Here is a 27,340-nt window from a genome sequence, read left to right on the forward strand (position 1 = left end):
CCAAATATTCTCCTGCACTTCTCGATTTGAATTGTCGATAGTGGATAGTATCTAGTATATAATAATAATAATAATATCGCTCGGCTGTAGAGTGCTGCTTCCAATATTTATCGCTTTGTAATCTGTTAGTGTTTAATTTATATATCAGTATCGGTTGTTTTGTCTAATTATTTTGCTTTGTTTGCTTGGATTTATCAAATCACCGGATTTTCCCTCGCCGTTTTGAAATTCTGTTTTGAATTCATTGAGCTGTTTAAACTGGAGTAAGTGATAATTGAAATAAATTTTGTCTAATTACAAGATGTATTAATGGATCAGATTTATTTTTGTGTAAAAAAAAAAAAAAAAAAAAAAAAAAAACAATAATTATGACGAGAGTATTTTAAAAATTTTTTATTGAGAAAATTATTTCCAAGAGTAACTATATTATCGACTGTAGATAAAAATATTTAAATGTAAACGAATAAAAACTAAGAAATTTCTCCAAGGAACACAATAAAATTTCTAAAAATAATTGAATAAATGGAGACATTGAATAAGTAAGTAATATACAATAAAATATAACTTCTAAAACAAATTAATGGACAAGCATCAGGGGAAATTAGACTGTATAATAATTATATTGCTTTGCAGATAGAAAGGAAGCGTAAGAAGCTTTGTAATATTGAATTGACAGTGTTGATGTTGGATTAAATGTAAGCGCAGAGTGTTAGCATCGCCTAGGATGCTCGAAAGCTTTTGAATTGCAATTGTGGACAGGAATCGCGGTGGTAATCGGCGGTAATTTCTCTCGAGAGTTTCAGGAAAAGAGAGAAGAGGGTGGGTTAAAATAATGGGCATCAGGGGAAGCTTCGAGAGGATGGAAAAAGGTCCACTAAGCATCCTCTTCGTTTACCAAAAATAAAAAAATAAGGAAGGAGAGGGAGGGAGAATGCTCCTTTCGATTGGCTTTTAATTTTATTTTTTGCTTTCCTTTTAATTTTACTTCCTCTGCAGACATCGACTGAGATAAGACGCTCCCACCCGATTAAATGCCTCCGCCCTTTTTCTATATACGGGAATAACCTACGTTCTTTCTTAAAACGATTTTTCCCAAGATTTCGTATCTCGATTTTTATTTTTTCACGATGAAACACCTTCCGAAGTTGTTTTCATTAAAAATTTAATTTTTTTCGGTAAATACTTTTAAATTAATATCAAGTTTGTTTTTAAGAGTCATTAGGGTAAATATTACTTTTAATATTTATTTTTTCGCATTTTTTTTTTTGTTTTGCGTAAAAAAAATGATATATTTTTCCCGTGTGTAAGTAAAAAAATAAAACTGAAATTGCAAAAAAGAAATTCGCGGGAAAAAAAAGGGACAAATTTGGATAATTTAGCGATCGAACGAAGCGTTGGCGTCGTCCCACACCGGCAATTTGTCGATTCGATCGGTGCAGCGATAACGAAATTTCCGATGCCGGATAATCCAAGCGAGCACGCGAAATGAATTCGATGTGCAGCCGAATATTTCAACATCCCTTCTCCCCTTTTAAATATATACATATATATGTATCGACATGCGGGTATTTCTACATACATGAATTACTTTTCGGTTTTGAGAAAATTCACAGTGAGTGGTGCGCTGGATGATATACTAGATTGGTAATATGCTTTAACACACACTTCCCCCGTATATATATCTCTATATTCCCGCACCCGTGCCCTTCCAACTGCTAGCCCAGGCGCTAGATAATTCGTTGATTTCGGGGTTGATAACTATTTCGCTGGAAAATTGCCAGAAGTCTGTACACACGTGAATTTTCTGATGACGTGCGATCAATGTTGCCCTGATCTCACTAATGTTCCCATTAAATTCAATAGCTTCGAAAATCTTGCTTCTTTTTTCTTTTTTATTATTATTTTCAATCTGTGTATTCTCAACTCGACTGGAAAATATTCACAATTTTTTTTTCAATCACAGTAATTCTGTATAATAATAATAATGATAGCTAGTAGATGGATTTACTGATAAAGTTTATTAACCAATAATAAATAATTTTTTTTAATTCGATTTATTAATTAAAAATTATATATTAATAAATAAATTAATTAACGGTTACTAAACTTTCTTATCAGTATAATTACAAAAAAACAAAAAAAAAAAATAAAACAGTAATTCAGGTTCAAAAGTTCAAAACAGTTTAACCTGTTTGTTATTTATTTTTTAATAAAATAAAACAATAAAAGTTGTGATTGCAGGTTGTTTGTCCGCTTTTTGTTTTCATGGGATTGTATTTTTACTTTAGGCGAAACGGGGTCGAGGTCTTCGGAGAAAAAGAGCCGAGGAAAGAGGGATGAGGGATGAGGGATGAGGAACAAAAAAGATGCTGAGGAGTGGGAATGGAAACGAGAATGGAACAGAACTGCATCTCGGTTCTTTGCGTAAACAAACGCTTCGGAGCGTCGTGAGACAAACAGCCAACGTGGTCTGCTGTCTGGTTGCGTCTCGGTGAACGATAAATTGCGGTATCGATTCCCTCGGCGCCGTACCTAACCGGGACTACGCCCTCGAGAATCCGTATACCGTTCGCCGGCACACACTCGCTCGAGATTGTTGAAGGCTGTTAAGACTTTTTAACCCGCTGAATAATGTCCCTTCTAATCCCATTTATTTATCTTAACCTTTTCCCTGCCGGTTTCTCTAATTACGCAATAATAAACAAATTGGTTCTTTAAATTTACATTTTAATTGTTTCATTAAGTCCTGGGTTCAGATCAGTTTTTTTATAAAAATATCTAAGGATTTTGTTTGTCAAAATACATTTTATATTTTTATGTATGAAAATTCGCTGACTCAAGTGAATTTTTTCACAGAAAAAATGTTTTATACGAAAGAAAAAAATAAAAAATGTACAAAGTGTATGTAGGTTAATAAAATGATTATAAAATAAATAAAAGTACTGGGCTTGCAGTATTTCTCCAGGCGTGCTCCTGGGCTTCTCCGTAAAGTGACCGTAGTGGTTATCCGAGATTCGACGTGGGTACTGGGTAGTTTAGATAAAAGAGAATGATATTCCAAGAACGCTTTCGTCGGTCGTCATGGGACCAATATCCCGGTCTCCTCGTGCCCGTCGAACTATCGGTACTGCTATACTCCTTTACCCCAGAGCACGGTACTCTACACTATTTTATACATAGAATGTATACTGAGTGTACACTACATGCTACACACACGAAATTCTACTGAGATACTGTGCTGAGAAAACCACATCCTCTGAGTTAAGCCCTTTTCCTTTCCAAGAAAACCCATTTCACCCTCTTATAGTTTCCGCCCGAGATCGACTATCCCACAGATCTATAGTATTTTCTTCTTTTCCTCCTTTCGGTTGCTTACTTCCTAGCTATTTCCTCATCCATTCACTATTCGCTTTTATATTACTCATATATATTCCACATACACTCATCCCATTCCTTTTCCTTCTCATTCTTTTTATATATATATATATATATATATATATATATATATATATATATATATATATATATATATATATATATATATAATTAATATTTGAAATTATTTTTATATTTTTACATACTTTTTACGATTTTAATTGATATTGATAAATAAATTTATTTACCACAAAAAGGTGTAAACATATATATATATATATATATATATATATATATATATATATATATATATATATATATATATATATATATATATATAATAATAATAATAATAATTACTTACTAGAAAAGAACCCATGAATCACCGGTAATCAAAATTAAAACTAAAATTGCTCATGAACGTCGAACAAAAGTTCCATTGACTCTGAATGGAGGTTAAAGTCCAGGCGACTGCTCCTCAATGCCAGAAAGAAACAAGGCTGCAAATTGGATCTCTATTTCCGGGCGACAACGGACTCAGCCGTGAGAACATCACAAGTTCCGCGTCAAATGAATGAAGTGAATAGAAAAAAAAAGTAAAAAAAAAAAATAAAATAAAAGATCTGGTCTTTTTCCTTAAAATTTATATCGCTAGCAGCAGATAAAATGTGGATAAAGGTCAGTTGATCGATCATCCCCGCAGTCGACTTCCTCCTACACTTGTATACATACATAGACACCACAGCATATCAGAGAGATTGAACTATAAAAGACCGGCATTAATTCGTACCGAGAGATATAAATGATCCGGCGGATATGGTCTAGTTGGTAATAAACCTTTCAAGCTGATTCTCATGTGACATGGATAATGGGAAAAAGATCACCCGGATCAGCTAAACATATACTCACACGTATACACAAATACGTATATATATTTACACGTATGAACGCGTCATCTAGTGGCTTCGACACATGCGTCCTTCTCTACTCACACGAAAAGCTCTCGTCAAAATGTACGCCTGTCGAATATCAACGTCCACTCAGACTCACATTCATTCTCTTTACTCCTCTAGTGTCGGTCCTATTCTATGTCTGTACGTATTTTGTACGTGGAAAATAGCAAAGGGAGGAACGAGAAGGGCCTTTAAAAGTCCAAGCACGTAGCTTGTAATAGATACTAGCTGGTGTTCCAGCCGGTTCTCATTCGCGATCCACATTTTCACTCCTCTACTGTTAAATGGATTATCCTGGTTCGCATTCGGGGGTATAACTGCGTGCGAGACTGATCGGGGTGGCGAGTGGGTGCGCAGTCAGATATAGACGTACAATGTAGAATGTGAAACGTCGAATGTAAAGCACCTCGCGGACATACACATGGAGAACATTGACGGCACAACCAAGCGATTTATATCGGTGTTACATTAGTGTGTAAGCGTGTGAGATATCTCACTGTCTGACTACCCGCTAACTGTCATTGTCTAGTAGGTTTTTTAAATTGCCAGATCTATTGCCGGATTTATCTTCCATGTATTCAATTTCGGTTTCATTGACGGTCAATTCATTTCATTCACGTTTTTTCAAGCTTGATAATTAATTTTTTCGTAAGTTACATTGTCTATTTATTTAACTACTACGTAATCAGTATTACGTACTAAAGATAAATTTTATGAAAAATTTTTGGACGAAAATGATGTCAGTATGTAAAGAATTGATGGTTGGAAGAAAAGTTAAGTAAAAGAGTGTATTTGTAATATATATATATATATATAAACTCTATATAGAGCTATAGGGAGTATCAAACCGATTGCAAATGATGCACGAACGTGACTAGAGTTAACTTGCCCAGTATAACCGGGTTATCAACCATCAGCTTATATTTTATCGAGACTACCCGGGCAGAACCAAAACTACCAAACTGGATGCTGCCTTCCATGATCATGCATAGATCCGCAGAAGTATACAAATAACAGTCTAAAAATCTTCTCCTTAATATTGATATTGATAATCCATCAATTAAATTTTAGTCTTAAGTCTTATTTGCAAACTTCCTTCAAACCCTTCAGAGAAGTAGAAGTGAAAGAATCGAAGGAATTGGTGATCTCGATCTTCCTATTGGTGGACAATAGAAGGTATCAATAGGAGCTAAAATCTGCAGAAGAATACCAGCTTGGGTCTACTCTGATGAATAATGCTGATGTATTCAATCAAGAAAGTCTGATTTGATGATGATGGCGTAATCTAGTGAATCTAAAGAAATGTTGAGCCAGCTTGCCGCCTGCAGAGGGTACTCGGGTGTCAGACAGGGAACAAGAAAGGTCGGAGCTGCGGGTGCGGTACCAGAAGGGGAAGGTGAAGTAGAGATATAATAAGCGGTAAAAGCTGGACTGGAGCTTCCACGTAATGGCTAGAACGCCGTTATGCCAGGCATATTGGATCATCTGCCTGGATACGATACAATCAGAATTCCACCCCCGTCTCTCCGTTGCTGCCTTTTATCTTGTTTCATCCGTTCTCCGATGCGTTTCTCTATTAAATTTCTTGCCGCGTAACTCTCGAGACAATGGCTAAATCATTTTGCAGGTAGTGCTCTGCAGACTAATAAGTCCCAGGCAAGTTAATTTAACTGATACTAGAATTAATTGCTTTGCATTCCATTGATTTTGTGGATTTGAATTGTTTTATTTTTTTACTGATAATTTTAATTTATTATTTAATGATTTTTCATCACTTGTTATATTATATAAATATATAATAATATAGAGTCAGGATGACCAGCGAAACAGGAACTAGCTCTTGACAAACAGCGCTCGTTTGTAAGAGAATAAAAATAAAGTTTATGCATTTTTTTTTAAACTTTTTTGTTTTGTAAACAAAAAAGGGTATCAATAGAAAAGTTTTAGTGCACATCAATTTGTAAAGTTTCTCGGAGTTTGCATAACTAAATCGAATTTTGGTCCTTTTATTTCAACTTGAATATTCAAATTGCTTTTTTATTATTTCTAGATTTAATTATTTATCAAAGTTTGAACAAAGTATTTTCATTTTTGTATAATCTGAGGATTAATTGTTCTAAAAATTGTTCTATAAATTTAAAGAGTACGTGATAAAAAGGTGTAAATAAATATTATTAATAGTTAAAACCCGTTAATATCTCTGTCAAAATAGCAATCGGCATTTACCGACGATTAAACGAGAATATTAGTTCGGAAATTGTTTCGAATTTATGATCTATTTTACGACACAAAGTGAATAGAAACACCCAGAAGAGAATAGAATAGCAGAAGTGGAGCTGTTAGTACTGAAAGTGTTCAATAAATGAAAGAAGCAAGAAGCTCAGCTTGAGACGAAGAAAAAGGACAGGGCTTGAAAAATATTTACGAGAATTTAAAAATAAATCGACGTGTATTGTTCTAATATCGTTAAATGTCCATCATAAAATGGATTTATTTCTCGGACTTTAGTGAGCAATATAACTCGAGCGCGCGTTATTTTTTATGTCTCCCTCTATGGATGTATTAAACACTTAAATGTCAACATTAATTACATAAGTAAATGTAAACTTGTCGAAGAGTTGGAAAACTTGCTATGGGACTTGGAATTTAAATTAGATCATTCAATATTCTGTCCTATAAAAATTTTATTTTATCTTAAAATTGTAAATTTTATTCTATAAATTTGAACTTTAATTAAATTTAGCTTTAAAATTTTTTTTTTTTTTTGCAGTCAAGTATCTCCGAGAAGTGACGCCGTACTTTAGAAAGGCCTCAATAATTCAAGAAGTCGGCTGGGAACTCCAGCGAGGGTTTTTAAGTGCGACCCCGCCGCCTCCAAAATCACCCCCGAGAGCGGACACACGTTATCTCCCCCTGCAGCTCTGCAGACTCACCCGAGCTCATCCATCCTCCGATCCTGGTAAGTTTTAACCTTTTTACGTCAACCAATTACCAGCTATTTGATTCTTAGCTATAAATTTGTATAAACACACCAATTTGTTTCATTCGGCTCACAAAAAAAATAACTACAAAGTTAAACGCCCTAGTCCGACGATTATAATACTCTTCAGTAATTTTCCTTATTAATTTAATTAACAGTAAAATTTAATGAAACTTTCTTTCAGTGTGTGATAAAAAAAATTGTTTATGCTTTTTTTTTTTTGGGATTAGTGATGCGAAATTTCATATTGAAACCATTTTATCCTTATTTGTTGTTATTTAGCTCTAAAAAAAATGCCATCTAAAGCAGTTTTTAGAAAAAAACAAACCCAATGTTTGTCTGGTTTTAAAATTCCAAATATATCCTGGCCAGTGCTTTACTTTATGAGCCAAGTATGCATGAAAAAAAAAAACATCGTTACCACTTATAAAATAACAACAGATATATTGTCCTGGAGAATATCCAAGTGGTGATAAAATACACGGGAACGCTAAAAAAAAAAAAAAAAAAAAAAAAAAAGTTAAAAAAGCAATTTAACCCTTGTATCGAGCAGTATTACCGAGTTCAAGAATAGACGGGTATGACTATCAAATTGTTGGAATATGTCCTCAGTAAATCGGTTTCCGATAAATTCCGTCCGAGGTGAGAATAAGTTTTTTTGCTTGTGTACACAAAACTCGATATAAGTTTTGATACCCATTCATGCATATATATCTATGAAGTGTACATACATATATAATGTAAACTGGTCGATCGGTTCGAAGATCACGGATGTTCCGTAACAAAGCGCTGGTGGAGGGCCAGAACTTGAGGATATGTTTGCTCGAAAAATATCGGTAGGTAAACTACATCGAGACTGTTGGTATGGATTTAACCCCCTGTTAGGGTGTGCAGTATAGATCTGAACTCAAGCTAAAAAGTAACCAGCCCAGACCGGTCCAGAATGGGACTTTTAAAAAGATACAACCGGAAGATACAGCACGTCTTTGATTGCTTTTCTAAACCCGCTCCTTAGTCTTCTGCAGACTCATTTCTACTTAAAACTATAGGATACTTATACTTATACTCGAGTTTTTCTTTTGTTAACCCTTGCTAGACTACGGCGTATGTACTCTGCTCCGCTAGATATCGACATAAGGACTATCAAACTTTAAACTTTAAATTCTATGAACAATAAATTAAAAGGAGGTTAACAGAAGGGAAAATTAAGAGCACTACTCAACTTTTTATTATTTTTAAATCGATTTAATCATTTTCATTTTTTTAACGGAATAAAAATAATATTAATAATTAAAATCTTGTAATCAAATTTAAGCAAAACAATCTTGATTATATCACAAAAAATACGGTCGCATAAAACAGCACAATCAAAATAAACATCTACCAATTACAGCAAAATATGTGATGCGTCCAAAAGTAATATAAGGTTAACTAGGTCGTTATCGTTTCTATATGGCTGCATATTTCCCTTTTATCATCGCACCCCTGCCCCCTCCTTTTATCCAGGGATGATTAACGTACGGGGATAATTACGTTTAGCAGTGTGGTTGAATTTACAGTAGTAGCATTTCTATTGTAATTGACATTGGCTCGAGAGCTCCAGAGATGAATCCAATGAACTTCAACCATATGCTTTCATTTGCACCCTGGCCCCCCGTTTGATCTGCTTAAACAATTACATTATTGACCGTTGCTATTCCATACATCACTTAATTTACATTTAACTCTCTCTCATTTATTATTCACCTGAAAAGCCTCTTCTCCTTTTTTTATTTTTTTCGCTGGATACTTTTTCTGTTTACTCCACACATTTACATTCATGCCCATTCCCAAAAAAAAAAAAAAAAAAAAAAAAAAGTTTTAGTTCAAATAAAATTTAGGAATACATCCATTACAGTCGTGAAACATTAGAAACTTTTTTTTTTTTTTTTTAAATAATTTTTCTGCAATAATAAAAATGAGACATTAAAAAAGAAAAATTGACCGATTAACTTTAAAAAAAAAGTTGAGAAGCTATCAGATAATTCCCAATTGTTAGTATCTTTATCGGTTTATTATTTTATACAGTTATACCGATAATTGCTGTTCGTTAAGAATTCAATGTTGATACTCTCCGGTACTAGTCGCGGGTAATTGCAGAGCTCTTTTTACGAAACAATTTAAACTATCGGATCAATGGCTCAGTCTTCCTTCCTTATTACTTCTCTAACTTATTGAATTTCTTAATTGTACACTCTCTATCTCTGTACAAGCTGCACTGTACTACAGTAGATAAAAATGAAAAAAAGTTGCAAAGTAATAAACTTTTTTCAGAGTGAAAAAAAAAAATTGTAAAAGTACTAATAAATCAAGGAGTATTCAAAGTATTGTAATATATCGTCCTTTGTAAGCAGGGAAAATGAATTATAAATTAATATTTGCCAAGCTGGGAAGAAATTTTCAGCACGAGGTACATTTAAAACTTGGCTCTTTAGTTTCTATTACAAACTACGGTTAACTTTATCCAATAGCTCTTACCTGGTTGATACTCAGTCCTGGTAGGCCTTTGTTACTGGTTAGCCTCAGGCTTTCCTCCAAGTTGGTGTTACATTTTTCTTTTCTTTTCCCAAGGTATCTATTGTCTTCTGTACATTAATAAAATCATTATTTTGGTTTTAATTTAAAACAAATAAGCAAATATAAGTACGGAGAAAAAAGTAGAGTGAGTCGGAGGAGCTACAAATTTGGATTCTTATTCGAGGGAGGACTCAGCTGCAGGAGGAAAAAAATTCAGTATAAATATTATCGAATAAAGTAAATAAGTCACGTAGAGTCTTATAGATACAAACATGACAGCGGAAAATATCTAGCCATCTCTGTCTCTGTATAAAGATTTATATAAAATCGAAAGCCTTGTTACGTCTGGGATGTGTGGCGTACTCTGAGATCTGAGACGACGTTTCGTTCCCAAGCCCAGACAAGTACTTTCAGACAGATGTTATGTGCTATAGGCTGAAATATCTAACAATCAAAATAATAAAAACCAACTACCAAAGTAAATTACTTTAAAATAAAAATCCTCTTGTCGGATGTATATCTACCAACCGGAATTTACAAACCGAATATTTCGAATAATCAGAGCTAAAACTTTCTTTTATTTAATTATTATACTAAAAAATATTTTTTAATTAAGTTGAATTACTTTGATATTTAACGTTGCTATTGTTTCAACTATCTGATGAAAGTTTATAAAAATCTATTTGTTACATTAATCTTCAAATCAGAATTCATCCAGAATTTCACTGTGACATTCTTTTCAGTGACTCTGCAAATTTCTAGTCGCTTTGAAAAATGAGCTTCTATTTTGACTACCACTTGACCTTTGTTTCTCTGTTCTCATATTTTAGCTGAATTAACTTCCACAAATTCAATAATAAATACTTGAAATTCTCGACTTTAGGCATCCTTTGTAAAAAAAAATTCCCCACATTTCGAATGATCTCATATTAAAAAAAAAAAAAAATATCGAAAATATTTCCCGATTCTGCGCTAAAAAAGATGAAATTAAATTTAAAAGAGCGTCTATTCTGACATGTAAAAGAATTTTATTTATTATTCGTTAATCGAGTGTATCAATAAAAACAGAGCGAGGAAGGAAAAGATTTTAATATTAAATGATTAGAGCCAAAAAATAATAAAATTGAAAATCGAGTTTGTACCGAAGTTGGAGCAACAAACAGATTTTTAATAAACAGTTCTCAAGGAATAATATTCCCAGGAAAAAAAAAAAAAAAAAAAAAAAAAACATACTGACAATAGAGCGAAAAAATAAGGCCGACATCAATTCTGGTCTCTTTGAAGACCAAAATAAAAAACCCGAGCGTTGGTTGGCTAACAAAAGGACTACTCAACGGGCGTAAAGCTGGAACTTGAATGGTTATTAAACGTTATACACCCAGCAACAGTATACGGACCAGCATACTCGGTGGATCTTGTACGTGTTTTCTCTCAGGTAAGATGTACACACCAAAGAAATTCTCTCCGGTGACGTCAAACAATGGGTCATCATCCTTCCTGGCATCAAATTACGTCTACGCTCGTGTATGTCCTCTCAGCTTCCACCCATCCCCGTTTTTCTTCGACACTATTGTCTCCTCATCTATTATTCAAGTCCTCTAAATCTTCAAAGACTTTTTTAATAACGATTTGTGTATATCACGCATGTTAGATGAGCAACTTCGGTCCAACAACTCTTCTTTGCCCTGGTGCCCAATTTTCAAAATTAAATTCTTATCGGAAGAAATGATTTTTCTCCCTACAGTATACTTTCAATATGAAAAAAATTAAACTTTTTGAAATTACTTATGGTGTGTTTCCCCCTTAGAAGTAAAGTCTGAAATTAAAGTCTAAAACAATTAACAAGTTATAATTTGAAACATGTCCTCTTTTGAGAATTTCAAGGGAAATAAATTTTTTGCTGTTGGTGAACTTAAAATGGGATTTGGATTCGCTTTCATCGTCACGAGGAAATGATTTTTCCGTCCTGGTTCTCAGAGTCCCTTGTCTAGCGGGTGATGGCGAGGCAGGATCGTTTGTAAGCGTTGACGTGAAGGAAGAGACACCGAGAGGAGCACAATCTAGAAATGGCCCGGTGACAGCTCGGAAGAAATGGTTCCTGGCAGCTCGAGAACCACTACACTAGAACAGCAAACTGCCAGCCAGTGCGAAGGCACGAGAGTACTCGGGAAACAAAAATGCCACGTCTGATGTAGAAAAAAAACTAAAATGGAGGAGATAAAAATAACGATAAAGATGGAGAATAAAAGCGTATGTAGGTAGGTAGTAGGTAGTAGGTAGTAGGTATCTTCTGTCATCAACGTGAACGTCTGCGTCTACTTTTGTTTTGCTTGGTGAGTGTCTGATGCACTGCACTCTTCGAAACCAGCTTGAAGCTTTGAACTCCAACTAGCTTGCTCAGTTCGCCAGGATTATCAAGAATGTGCAGAAGTATCAAGGTAATGGTGGAACCAGATTACCTCCAGATATAATTTCAGATATACACTACGAGTGAGGCATCGTGAAAGTCGGAAATTAAAGGAAAATGGATAGGAGAAGAAAAAGGATGTAATGTAAGAGAAAAGAATATGACAGTGACGAGGTATGCCATTGAAATGAACACAATTGGCAATTCCCGTGTACACTACAAGTGAAGTTGAATCAACGTAGCGTTGATTTCTTTGATATCTCGAGTTATTGTTGGAAATATTGTTATTGCCCGTGGAAATATTGTGGAGTATACACTATACACTCCACATCGAGATTTCCACTGGAATATCTGTCAAGCTGAGTTGTGTATCGAACGAAAAATGGATTACTGGTCCACGTCAACGTGCACTGTTGAAATTGTCCCAACAAAAATGCGAATCACGAGCTTTCTGAATTTTTAACTTTTTCAGATGAATTTATGATTGAAAGAGGTAGCAAATTTAGATGGAAAATTCTATTTTCTATTTCTTGATTTAAAAAATAGGAAGTTTGTGATTCCGATCCGATTTTTACAGTAAAATATTGTTAACAAGATACCCAAGACTTAAGATACTCTAAAAAATATTTTTCTGAAACAAATCTTAAAATCATTAGTTAGAGAGATGAGCATCGCTATATTGAAAATGGCGTATAACTTTTGTTCTTTAAAAAATTAAGATTAAGAAAAATAAATATTAATTATTGTTAAATTTCAATTTTGTTTTTCTTTTGTTTTCAATGAACTCCTGAAGGGTAGGCTTTAGTTATTTAATAAAAAGTTGTCCAAGTAGTATATAGACGTATATATTTATTTATATACACAGAGTAATGTCATTACCGTGAGGGTGAAGGCTGAAAGCCCTCGCCAGAAAAAAAAAAAAAAAAAAAAAAAAAAAAAAAAAAAGACTATAACCCGGGCGTTAAAACGGCACATGGGGATAATGAAAGTAAATAGAGCTCTAAATAGCATGTGGAGTATGATTAGTTTGGGGGTAATAAAAAAAGTTTCGGTGGCTTCGGAGATCGAAAGTTCCTGGCGAAAATTACCGAGCTAAGTAGAAACTGGTAAGTGGAAACGCCGTCGGAACTACGGAAAATTTTCTTCGTTGAACAAAGTTAAAAAATAATGATAATGATAATAGAAACAATGACCGTTCTTATAATAATTGTATTTCATGAGTATAAAAAAGTAAGAAAAGATAAACCTCAAACGGTTTAGAGTTGTAATATTTTTTTTTTTTTTTTTATCATTTTTACTATTAATTCTTATTTGAAATCTAAAAAATTAAATATGGACATATATGACCATATCAAAAAAGTTTTCCAATCTGGAAAGGATAAATACTGTTTTGCACGGATACAAAGCTAGAGCTTACAGTGAAGGACTGTAACGTATGTTGATGAAGTGTAAATGTCTAGCGAGAATTTGTATGCACATGCAGGGCCGGAGTTATTCGAAGTTGAAATGACGTAGCTTTATGGGTTAAATCTTGTTATAATTTGAGTGCCCGCGGCAGTCCGGCAAAGGTTGTTATGTTACACATAACGCGGTATGTTCAATGCCAGCCGATTGAAATCTAATTGAAGCTCTCTATCCAACTATAATACAAACTATAAGCTACAACCAATCCTCCAATCCTCCTAGCCACATTTCATATCCGCGTATGCGTTACTATCATATCTCCTGGCCACACATGTGACATGAGAATATGTATATCCATGTGTCTATGTGTCTGTTGGCATCGTGTTTGCCGGATAGACGCTGATAGTTCGATGTATGGATCTATGAATGTATTAATGTATGAATGTCGTGTTGGGGGAGGAGATCCTGGTGGTTGTCAATTCAATTCAAAATCGAGAACTAGAACGTCGGGAAATTGCTACTAAATCGCTCTCTATCACCAGACGCCTATTATTCTATTCATATTTATATATAAATATATTTATATGGACCTTTTTTTTTTACATTTTCAATTTCCGCAAGTTCGATTGCTGAATTTCATAATAATCATTTTGAATAATTCTTTATTTATTACACCGAGAAAAATGGGAAATTTTTTTTTTTTTGTTGTTGCCAATTTTAAAATACGAACCATTACACTTTATTTTTTTTTTTTTTTTACAATGATAAAAAAATTTATTCACAGTTAATATAAGTTACTGTTTTTTAACTATTAATAAATTTTATTGGTAAAAAATTTCGATCATAAATAAAATTAAATCAATAACTTCTCTAATGGAACCAACAAATTTCCTATAAAACAAGTCTTGAGACAGGAAAGAAAAAAAATAAAGAGCAAGGATTGATCGAAGAAGCCAACGATTGACCATTGATAAACGAGAAGACAACCGAATTAGCAAAGATTAAAAGTTTATCATCAAACAGGAGTGACAGAAGTTGACAGCAGTGACGCTGAGTGAGCGAAGGCCCTAGTGATAGAGCGCGAATTTTGTCAGACGTACAGAGAAGAACGGCTGGCTACGTGGACAGTAAATGTGTCTCGGCATTCGGCCTCGGACAAATTAGCTCGGTCGAGGGAATCGAGCCGCCCTTTCCATTGCTATTTATTCTACATCACTTTAAGATCAAACATGTTCTTCTTAGGAATTGACCATTTTTTTCTTCAGCTAGAGTAGTAAATTTTTTATCCTGTTTATTTCAAAAAGTCTGTGTTCAAAAATCTCTTATCATATGTGTTATATATGCCACATATGTTATCTCAGACCTTACATATGTGATAAATACCCGTGGGTACTCATTCTTCAGGAAATTTTATGCACAATTCAAAAAATTATAAACCGACTCTGTGGAAGTAATAGTAAAAAAAGAAGTTTGGGTTTTAGAGACATGGAAATAATAAAAGCGTGATTAATTTTTCATATAAAAATCCCGGAGCTACATAAAACTTTTTACCTTCGATATTTTCATAACGAAGTTTTCGAATATTTTTATTTTTCGAGAGTTTAGTTAAAAATGTCGAAAGCTGATGAATTTTAAAAGTAAAACTAAAGCTTTGACTATTCAGTTGAGACTCACGTGGTCTTGCCGAAAGTTTTTTTTTTAAAAGATGAGCTTTTTGTTTTTACCGAATTCTCTATCTCGATTTTCTGTCGGTCGAGTGTTTTCCATTTTCGAGTGATTTCGAGAGCCAGATAAAGAGAGAACGATAAAGAACAAGAGCAATTTACTCCGGGCCACGGCTTCATATTTTCATTCACACCACCAATCTCGTTCCCTTCTGTCTCTCTTCTGCGCTCACTCACACTTCTTTATTGAGTTGAACGCGAATTGGTGTGCGTTGTGGGATACAGCACCATACTACAGATCTACTAGAGGGTAGAGGATAGAAGAGGTGTAGAGAATGAATTCATCGAGTTTAAAGTTATTTGTAGGTACGTGTGCGTTTGTTGGAGGTTCGAGCAGCTTACGCCTCGATGATTTCAATCCGTTTCGTGATGAAGCCAACCCCCGGGGCGAAAGATCGTTTCGAAACAGGCTGAGCATGTCGGCTGAGTTTGCGATTCACTTTTCCGGAACAACCTCCATTTTTTAAATACTGAATCATACCGAATCATACTTGGATTGCAACAAGACCACCAATCACTTGGTCAATTATATTTTCTTTTTTTTTCTAATTTAAACGATGAAAATTGAAATACATTTGATTAAACGTAGACAATTATTGAAATCTCGTCAAAAATTTTTATCTAGAATTTTCAAGACGCTGCCAGTGTTGAAATAATTTCAATAAAAATTTTTTTAATTGCTTTTAAGAATTTTATCTGTTGTTAAATGTCTGATTTGGTCATATGAGAAAATTATTTTAGAAAAGATAGATTCAACTGATGTAAAATTTATCGGTTGGAGGAAGCCATTTTACGAGTGACAAGACGAGTCAACGGGTTAAATCGGCAGGAACCAATCAACTACAGATCGTTTTCGATCGCCATTCAACTTATTGGCTCTGTATTTTTTTCTTCCATATAGGTATAGTCAAAAAGTGCTTTCCGATCCGATTACGTGGTCTTCCTCATCGTTCCTGTTTCGCAATGCCGAAAGTAAATCGCTTCGAGAATTTTCCCTTACCTTCCCCCATAGATATTTCTATACATGTATATACGTGAGTATGAATGTGACTTATCGAACAAAAGAGACAAGAATAAAGAAAATTCTAGCGAGACATCCATTCCCGATACCCCTTCTACAACATCCACAGTCGTCGAAAATCGAACGGAAATGATTTATCGAAAATGAACCCTGGTAAACCACCGGAATGTCTAGACTATTGTTTCGCATACTCATTAAAATTTTTTTATTTTTTTTTCAACAAACATATTCACGCTGAAAATATTTATGATAATTATTTTTAACTTTTTTAATATTAAAAATACCAACTGGTAATTTTTCAGTAATTCACTAGTAAATTTTTTTCCATTTCCAAAAATAAAAAATATTCAAATTGAATTAATTAAGCATAAAAACCAACAATTCGCTAAAATAAAATGTTTTTACAGCGATATAACATTTTTAATTAGTAATTACAAGTCTAACACATTAATTTCCGTTCGGTCGGGTGGATTGCGATGAGCAGGGCCGACAATAAATGCAAATAGGTTTGCAGTACACCAGGTACTGTGCAGTTCCAGGCCAATTGATTGAATTGACTCCGTATTCGCGTATAAATTCGTTTCTCTCTCCCAGTGCACCCTATATTTTCTCCCTCTCTCTTTGTCCACCCTTTAAATTTTCTCCTGACCGCTCTATACTATATTGTACTGCCCCCTTCATATATATATATATATATATATATATATATATATATATATATATATATATATATATATATATATATATATATATATATATATATATATATATATATATATATATATATATATATATATATATATAGACTCTGAACTGCCTAACCAAGTATATATTTGTGCTATAGCTCATATACGTCCTCTGGACAATTGTATATTTACGGTTGCCGGCGTCACATAAATGCAAGTGAATCCTGTAGAAAGTAGGTGTACACTTGCGTCATGAATACAACAGACGGGGCGGGAAGGAGGAGATCGTGGAAAGGGAATATATAGTGGCGCGACGTGGAATGGGTTGAGTTTTCCGTGAAACGCAAAACCAATGGAATGTATGTGGATGAATGCGAAACCTATTGGAGTGTGCAATTGTGTCCTAGTTGAAACCTACTATAATAATGCCTGTTTCCTGTTTGCGGAATACTTTGTGGTCAAAATCTCTTCTGCTGACATCTATTAGGAAGTCAATATTACCCATAGAACACTTTTCCGTTTGCCTATGTGCTCTTTAATATATTATTTAACAGTGAAATGTTTCCGCGAAGCTGGAGATTTTTAAAAATTCCCATACAAGGGGAGTGGTGAATTTCAACACTTTCAATAATGGACGGTGGTTTGGGTTTTTGTTAAGCAGAGTGACAGAAAATTTTGGATTTTTTATGAACAAAAACTTTTTACATTTGTTTCTATATGTATTGTGGATATTTGGGAATTCGATGCGGGTTTTGCTGTAAAGGATCTAATTAATGCGCGGTTTAGTTTTATCAATTGGAATTTGGTGTAACCAAATAATTAGTTAACTATGCTGTAATTTGATTCAGTAGAATTTGGTTGGGCGTCGAGTACTATTTTCAGTTTGTCGCAAAAAAATAAAAGTATTTTATTCAAGGATAAAAATTTTTTTTTTACAATATATTTAAAATCATAAAACTAAAAAATCATGGAAAGTTCAACAGAATTTCCAATAATATAATTAAATATTATAATGTCCCAATTGAGGGAAAAAAAAAAAAAAAAAGAATAATTGAAAAATCAATGTTTCACGAAGCGAGGATTTAACATAATTATGAAAAGAATTTTATTAATTAGAAAGAGCTGTATGAACACAGGGAAAATGAATACGCTATTAAATGAAAACTAATGACAAAAGTAATTGCATTGCGGAAAATATAATTATAATTATAAAAGTTTCACATGAATTAGGGCGACGAGAAAACCATCAGGAGAATGAAAAGGAAAGGTATAAGTACAATTTGAAATGTCAAGATAATTATTGTCTACAGATGTGAATGCACAGCATACAGGACAGAATATCCTAGGAAAATTCAGATAATGGGAGTTTTAGAGCAAGTGGGATTAGATATAAACTGAGAGTCTTCAATTATCAGACCTCAAATGGCAGGAATTGCTAGACAACTAAACATAACAGGACAGATTTTGTTTTTAACCTCGTTATTACGTGGGACAGAACAGAATAAGGGCTGGAGTTAAATGTCGAGCATCAGATTTAGTAGCTGGAGAAGTATAATGGAAGGAACGAATTTCTGAGTAGAGAAAATACGTCGAGAGCCGTTTTAATATCTCCGGAGTAGAAGCTCTGCATCCCTTGTTACACAATAATTCCTTTTGATGATTCTACAAATTTGCGCTGTCCTACTTTTATTTTACTCCATACTTGGTTATCTCGCGTCTGTTTTTCTTTCGTTTGTTCTTCCCACACGCGTTCAAATCAGCAAAACTGCTACGGCTAAGCTGACATCAACCACTCGATACTTTACGACCTTACAACGCACTCAAATTAATTACCAGCTGGTCCGGCTACGGCTCCGGCTCCGGCTCCGGCGATTCCAACTACCATGGAAATTAAAATTTCATTTTAAACTCTTGTTTTTTCGACCTTTTGCTCTGGCTTCATAAAGTGCACTTTAGGCAAAACATTTCTTTTCTGACCAGTGAATTTACATACCGCTGAGATTTTATAGAAGATAATTTTTTTTTTTAGTAATTCCTATCACAGTAAAATACTTCATTTGATAGTTACTAATTCGGTCTTAAAAATATTTACTACTAAATTAATAAATTTCACAACACTTGCCAAGTTCTTTTACCGATGTATAAAAAACAGCCGTTCAATAAAAAAAGAAAAGAAATTTCCCACGAGGCTCGAGTTAACGAGAAAATGACATCAGACTATAAATGTTAGCAAACAAATATAATTAAATAGTAATAAGTAGAATAGCCCATTAAATCAGACAAGTTTTTGCGGTTCCTGAGGACTAATGGAGGCATAAAACTAATCCTTTAGCACACGAGCAGCTCTCAGAATGAAAACCGATGGAAGAGGGAATTAACTGGTGTCTTTAATCATTCCACATTCTCTTGCATTCCACATTCTCGTCTTATCCCTAGACAGCAGCTCGTTAGCGCTTGCCACTTCACCAAAAAACTCTCAAAGACGTCCTTAAACAATATTTGCCCAAATATTAAACTTTTTTCAGAGCGACTTCACCATCAAAGCCGGAAATATAAAATCAAAAAATCAAAAAAAGTCAAAGCTGAATCTTGAAATCCTGGTGTTATTTTTTAGTGAATTCAAATGTACCTTCTCGCCGTCTAATCCCCTTTAGAGGATTCAGTCTGATGTACCTCGGCACGCTACAAATCCTTGTTAACATCAAAGGTGATTATACGAGACACCGGGACGGCGAAAAGCTTAGAAAGAGGAGGCGTTGGGCGTGACTGGGGAGATGTAACGTGTTTCGTAAAGAGATAAATCAGGTGTCAGAATAAAGATTCAAGTTTTCGGCGTGAGATCAAGGGAGAGGTGACATGGCGAGTGAGTGGAGCCGTGATGATCTCAGGAGCTCGCGTCACATTAAATTAGAGGTAAGCATGTCGTGTGGATGTTGCCAGCTTTGTAGATTTCGAGCCTGATCCTCTCCCCATCTCTTGCTTCTGGTCCTTGATCTCCTCACAAGAAACTCTATGTTGGATGTTGATGCTACCAGTGGCCTTGATACAACTATTATACATCTATGCATGCATCGCGCTCACTATTCCAGGCATCTAGGTCCGGGGGGGGGGGCATCTCTAATGCGATTTGCAAGCGTTATCAAGGAGCAAACATGAGCTACGAGACATTTGGATACTGCTACTGGGTGTCTCATGGCGCTATATGCCCATTTGCATAAACACGACCAGGCCCTATTGTTCTTAAAGCTTCTTTTATCATTGAAGGAAAGGCCTCTTGCATACCCTTTGGGCCTTTGATCTGTCAGTATCCTATTCATTAGGAAATTGTTGTTTGATTATCCATATTTTACCCATCAAGCTGAAATTAAAAAATAATTTTTTTAATTTTTAAATATAGTTACTATCAACACCCTTCTTCTCCTAGAAAAGTAACGACAGGAATAAAATTTTCCACATAAATATTAACTCATCGATAAAAAATTCACAGCTTAATCTTTCTTTCATGGATGAAGTTTATATTTGATAGTACTATTTTCAATGCGATAAAATTTTAACACAGTTCAATGTTTCATAAACTTAAACATCTGTCAAATGCATTTCAATTCTGTCTACATCAGAATTTGTGAAATGAATAAGATAGTTATCAATAATTAACAATCAGTCATTTTGGAGAAATATAAAAAGCTTTAACTTGTCGAATTATTTTTAGATACTACTCAAAATAATTAAACAGTTTTTTTTTTTTTTTTTTTTTTTTTTTTTTTTTTTTTTTATCCTTTGTAAAATACAAAAATACTCATTATCGTAAATAAAAATAAAATTGACGCTGTATTACTATTAAAATATTACCTCTTGCAACAGCTGAATCTTATTAAAAATGACACTTGGAGTAAAAAAAACTCTTCACGTTCCCGTAGTCGGGGATTACCAATTTTATACAATTAGAACATCATCAACATTTTATTTTCTACATGTCAAACATCATCTATATAACGAAGATCGCGAATGTATATATAGTATACCAGATTATAAGATTTATTCTGGATAAAATAACTATTTTTATCCCTGAAACTCTAAAAAAACTATAAATAAATCCAGAGGAATCCTTCAGAGCAAATAGGGGAAAATTTTGGTACGGAAAAGAGGATTTCCAGGAATTTTATAACATACTTCGCCGCGATTTAAAGCCCGAAGATTAACCAAACAGCAATGTGCAACCAAAGAACGAAGTGAATTGTCGAAATAGAAAACTCAAAAGGAAAAAAATAAAATATTTTGGGATTTCGTAAAAGTTTGGTAAAAGGGTCACGTCGTAACTTTTTAAGACGCAGAAAGGTTTGCGGTTAACGGATAGGAGCCCGCTCCAGCTTTTCTGAGTCTGTCTCAGAATTTATATATATAATAGTGCCGAAAGCTGCTTATACGGTATCTAAGTTCTGTCTATTCCTCGTATCGCATCGACGTACATTCCTCCCTCGTTGCTAACCTACCGGCATGGGGGTGGGGCTGCTAAATCCAGACATCTCCAATTCAAACAAGATTTCCACTCATGTTTTTCGAAATATCTTGTACCAATGGTGTCTCGACAGCTCATGGACAACCTCATAAATTCTTTTGAGCTTATGATGCCATCGCGAGATGTCCATTCAGAAATAAAACAGATTGATATAAATCCATACATACTTCTGTAACTTTTTTTTTTTTTTTTTTTTTTTCATTTTTCATTTTTCATTTTTCATTAGTGTGCTAGATAATTTTTTTATTGAGAATAATGATGATCTATGTGTAGAGTTATGACTTGAAATATTTTTTTCAAAAACGTTAAGCTGCTTAAATCAAATATATTTTGAATTGAACAAAAAAAAAAAAATATTATATTTATCCAGTAAATTATTTATTGCTTGACTGTAAAGTTCCTATTTATATGAAATATTTTTGAAAATACAAGGGAGCTCGTGAAATTTAACTAATATATTTAATTTAAATGTAAATTCGTTCAAATGTTGGTTGCATAATTTGATCGGCTCATATTTTAGCAAAAAGGCTTTATGTTGAATAAAAATATAAAAAAAAACGATTTGTATAAATATTTTATGTATAATATAAATACTATATATAGATAGGGGGTATTTAAATGTGGATAATTAAATATTTAGTTGGTGTAAATAATAAATCAGATTTAATTGTAATACATGTTGGAGTATTTTACGCGGGGAAATGTTCGCGTAAATTATTAATGATACGGTTTACTTGGTTCAAAGGTTGGAAGGGGAGAAATTTATTTGATAAATCCAGGAGAGAAAAAAATCCTCGAGTATTTTTACAATTTTATTGAGAGGGGTTTCGAAATAAATATACGGAAGAACAAAAGTTCCTTTTCTGTCAGTATAAAGTGAGTTTAGTTTACGAACTGAATATTTTTAAATAAAATTGAAATGGAAAATCCGACTGTAAATTGGGGATAAAAATTTTTCTTCACGCTCGAAAAATGGTTATTTTTCCAATTAGTTAAAATTAATTCTTATAATTGATCCTCGAAACTCTGGGCTATCTTCAAAGCTCAAAAATAATCAAATAAAAGTTAAAAAAATAAATAATCTTCTTAGCTAAGCTAAACTGAGTCCATGAAAGCGGTTATTAATAATTACTCACAATAAATAATTGATTTAGTTGAATAATTGATGTATACAGCGCTCTGGATCTCTGGAGAATATCATAGTGGCTGTCAAAAGGGTGCCTTCCGTGATCCTTACCCCAGAGATGAGCGTGTCCCCAGGACATAATCTTCTCCTTCCTCTTTCTCCTTCTTTATCTCCACGACGGGATAGAAACTTAGTATTAGGTTAACATACGTGCTGGAACAGTGTGGCTGGAAAAAACTGATGGTGCTTGTTCCGAACACGTGTTATCCCACGTAGCTAGCATTTGACTTGACAAACAGTGAATAATTAAGTGAACAAAACTTAAAAGCTACTTAAAATATTTCAAAAGTGCCTTATGCTTCCGAATTTCCCAGTGAATTTTATATTATTTTCACCAAAAAACCTCCTTTCTATTATTAATTTAATTATAAAGCTAAAAAATAAAAAAAAAAAAAAAATGACTACTCTATTTTCAGTAATAGGATCTTCACACTCACCCTTATCTCCGGATGGAATTAAAACCAAAGATAAAGCGAGAAAAAAAATGTTAAGCAGGAGCGTGCCAGGATGGTACGTGATTTGCGTGTCTCGGCCCTGTAAATCGGTTTCATTGTCGACAGAGACATTAATGTCACTGCTGCATGTCTGGAAGTCTAAAAAAAAAAAAAAAAAGTAAATATATTTATATAAATTGTTGGATAAACCAGGTGTCGGGTTTATTTACTTATATTTATTTAATTTACTCCATTCTGTTGTCGATTCCATTTTACTGTCAATGCTAAGTGATTTCGATTCGGATCATCTCATTATTGCCCTCTGCGTCGGCGTTCTACAACCAGATCGATATCTTGCCACTTTTTTACCGACTGGTGATTACCGAGATTCTATCAGTCAGCTGATCTGTTGGCAGAGTGTCGTGTACATTATTTATGGGGCTTTTAATACAATACAAATCGTTAAATCACTAGTACAGAGGCATGACACGTTTTAATGACTGTATTGTGTGACTTTTACTCTTGTCATTTCATTTCAATCCATCGGGTCTGTTTTTATTGAGCCATAATGCTAGACATTATTGTCAGGGCCAGATCTTACCACTTGCCCTTTTTAATGACTTTTTACTTTAAAACTAACGGTCATTTGTTGATGAACTTTGGTATTATAGAAAAGCTCGAGTGAACTTTTTTTTATTCTCGAGGGATTTGATTATTCATGAGAGTCAAAGATTTTAAGGTTATTGACTCTGACTGCAGCTTGAAATTGTTACTAATTTTTGTCATTTGACAAAAAATATACCCAAGTCAAAACAACAAAATATAAAAGCAAGAAAGCACAAAAAGCTATGACTGATGGGACGAGGATGAGGAATGAGTAAAAGCCCAAGTTCAAGGGATGTTTTTAAAACTTAGACAAAAAGTATGATAGTAACAACAGTCACAAGTAAAAATTTGCATGACAATCGTGGCTAGAAATAATTACGTGAAAAATTTTAAAGAAAAAAGATAGATAAAAAATAGTGAGAATATCCGGAAGCAACATGCAGATATTCCTCTATACATTTATATTTTTTATAAACGCACGATGTATATATGTATGTAGTATATATAATAAGGGAGCTTTAATAGGGAAGGAAGGGATTGAGGTTGAAGTTGAGGGGGTCGAGGACACAAAAGAATGAAGTTCGGTGCCAGAATTAAAGTACCAAACTAAAAGTAGTAATACAGTATCGCGGGTGTCTAAAGGATAATAAAGACAGAAAAATTTCCTGTTTACACAAGAGGCAAATGCCTGAAAAAAAATAAACATAAAAATAAAAATAAAAAATAAAGAGTAAAAAGTAAAAAGTTTTAAAATCGTTGCCTACTCTTTATGTTCTCGAAAAGGGAAAAAAGTTCGCCTGGGAACGGAAGTTGCTGCTGTGCATTGAAATAAATAAAGATGTGGCCGCAAGTGCGTTTTGTGGTACTACTCTCTACTCTTCCATACGATATAAACTATTGCTACTTTCATTAGGAAAATGAGCGGAAACCGGTGTTAGTACTTTGGTGTGTGCATTTTCGGACAAAAGTAATGCGAAAAATAAAAGACTAAAGAGAAAATTAAAAGCCGTCGAATCAATGGATTTCTTTTGTTGTGAAAGTACTATCATCTTATTCGTGTCTAGAGATATTGAAAACTTAAAATGGAAATTTGGAGTAGGGAGATGTCACGTCGCGAGTTCTATACGCCTGGAGCGTCAAAATGTTCACATGACTTGCTATATTGGTTGCAAACACCTCGCGTGATCTCCTGGATACGAAATAGTCACATTCAATTGCACACTTTCTGATATATATTACATATTATGTAATATGCTCCCGGTGGATTTTGGATCTGTGTAAGTCTCACAAGTCGACGCTTGAATCTTTCTTTGATCAATTTTCTCGCGTTGTCTCACGGGGATTATTGTTTATATGTCGGCATTTCTTTCCTTTTATTTTATTTTTTTAGAAATATGATATTTTAAAAACCTTGATTTAAGACGAGCTTAACGGAAATTATTTTTGAATCACGCAATTTTATTTTAAAAGTTTCATCATTTTTATCCTTAATAAATGTAATTAACATAATAAAGCCTAAAAGTTAATTTATTTTTATAAATCCTTTCAATATAGTGAAGTTTAGTTAGAAAAAATCCAGATCAAAAAAAGATGAAGCTCTTCTTAAAGAATTCAAAGCCCAAAAAAAAAAATAATCTACCGTAATTTTGACGTTAAAGGGCATATTAAATCTACTCAACAACTTAATTGAGCACGAGGTATTTACAGAGGTATTTAAGATCAGGTCAGGTCAGGAGCTGAAAAGATTGACAAGACATACCCTGAAAAATATAAGTATAAGAAGCACAGAAGAAGATAAAGTGGGAACACACCGGTGAAGTATATACTTGGATTCCGTTCTAGACTCAGAAACTCTTCCATACAAAACCGACAACCGACAACCGACAACTTGTGCCAGTGTACGTGCATCATTACTTAGTTAATTAAACGAACTTTGGTATCTACTTTCTAAGAGCTGACGCAATTAAACGAACCCTTTGAAATGTAATACCGCCTTACATTAAACTGCGATTACTGCGACATTAACTTGGCGTAAGTACAACATCCCTACTTCCTCACCTGTTTTACTTGTTTTCATTGCGCTCCTATTTATTATTATTACTATTATTTTATAATAATTATTTCTTTCCTGTAAAATGAGTAACAACAAGATTTTTTATACATATGTAAAGCCAGGTCAAATATAAAATATAATTAATATTACTAAATTACCGGCTCACTAATTAATCAAAGAATAAAAGTTTGAATCGATTGAGGTTTAATGACGATTGCATATAAAGTATTTCCCAAAAAAACTTTAATCAAATGCTTTGACGTAGAATTACGTGAAATTCATCGAACTCGCAATTAGTCTGCTTTGATGATATCAGCCACAAGAATTTTGGCTCGTGTGCGGACAACACAAAGAAATGTCTCTATGAAGAAATAGAAATGAATATATAGAGCTGAAGTGAATGATTCAAAGATAAGCAGAAATGAACTGTGAAATGTTAACGTTGACTTGCTCAATCCCTTTTACAACTCTGACACCTCCAGAGAAGCCGCTCGACAAGTTTGAAGTGCACGCGAGCACGTCAGCTTCAACTTGAAATTGAGTTGTCATCCACTCGGCAAAGTTATAGTGCTTTTATAATGTACTCTATATATACAAATATACCTTTTAATTTATATACTATATAGTATAATATAATAAAATATTAAATGAAAACTAATCAATTTTAGATTTTAATTGAATGTTATATTAATTTATTAAGGCGGTTAATTAAACTTTTGAGACTTTCAAATGGTTTATGTTTTGCTGCTATTTATTTATTTATTCTATACTTTTTATTAATTCAAAAATTTTTGTAAATAAGCTTGAGGTTATTTAATTATTAAAAAAAAAAAAAAAATCCATTTTTGACAATGCATAATTAATTTAATGTTTTAGTATCCTTTTAAATTAATACTTATTAAATATTCAATAACTATATAAACTAATTTCGTACTTATATTACTTTCGATTATATTTATTTTTTGTGCATTATTGACATCGCAAATTTGATAAAATTAAAATTTCAAAGTTCCATCATAAATTTTGAAGTATATTTTCAACTGAGAATAGAAATGAGAAATTTAGATCAATACTTAATTAAATTTTTCAGAGTTTATCAAATTATTTAATGGTATCTAAAATGAACTACAAAATTAAAGTCGGAAATTTGAATGATTATTTAATTAGATTTTTTCTTATTAGTTACTGATTTTCATTATAACTGTCCGATTCTAGACTTTAGAAAATCTAAAATTCACTAAATATTCGATTACATTTTTTTGAAAACTTTGTCGTCAGATAATCGTAATATTATTGAATAAAGTTAAAGCTTAAAAAAAAAAAAATCCGATAGAATACAAATAAAAATTTCCGGTCAATCAATAGCAATTTGGGTGAGATTTATTAACCACAAGATGCGCCAGTAGTCTGTCTATTAACAGACACCCTGAGGTTATCCC

General features: G+C 33.4%; 1 protein-coding gene across 4 annotated transcripts in view; it reads left to right on the forward strand.

Moving 5' to 3' along the window:
• Syn1 (Syntrophin-like 1) overlaps positions 1-27,340 on the forward strand; it is a 120,713-nt gene that overhangs the window by 76,381 nt on the left and 16,992 nt on the right. For all 4 annotated transcript variants that reach the window (XM_074254201.1, XM_074254202.1, XM_074254203.1 and 1 more), the window contains exon 3: positions 7,099-7,287. In XM_074254201.1, the coding sequence (XP_074110302.1) occupies positions 7,099-7,287 (189 nt within the window). The remainder of the gene's footprint in view (positions 1-7,098; positions 7,288-27,340) is intronic.

This window comes from Cotesia typhae, unplaced genomic scaffold (assembly GCF_013202065.1).
Source record: "Cotesia typhae breed Kobodo isofemale line unplaced genomic scaffold, CoteBio_Ctyphae scaffold_13, whole genome shotgun sequence".
Classification (NCBI taxonomy): Eukaryota; Metazoa; Arthropoda; class Insecta; order Hymenoptera; family Braconidae; genus Cotesia; species Cotesia typhae.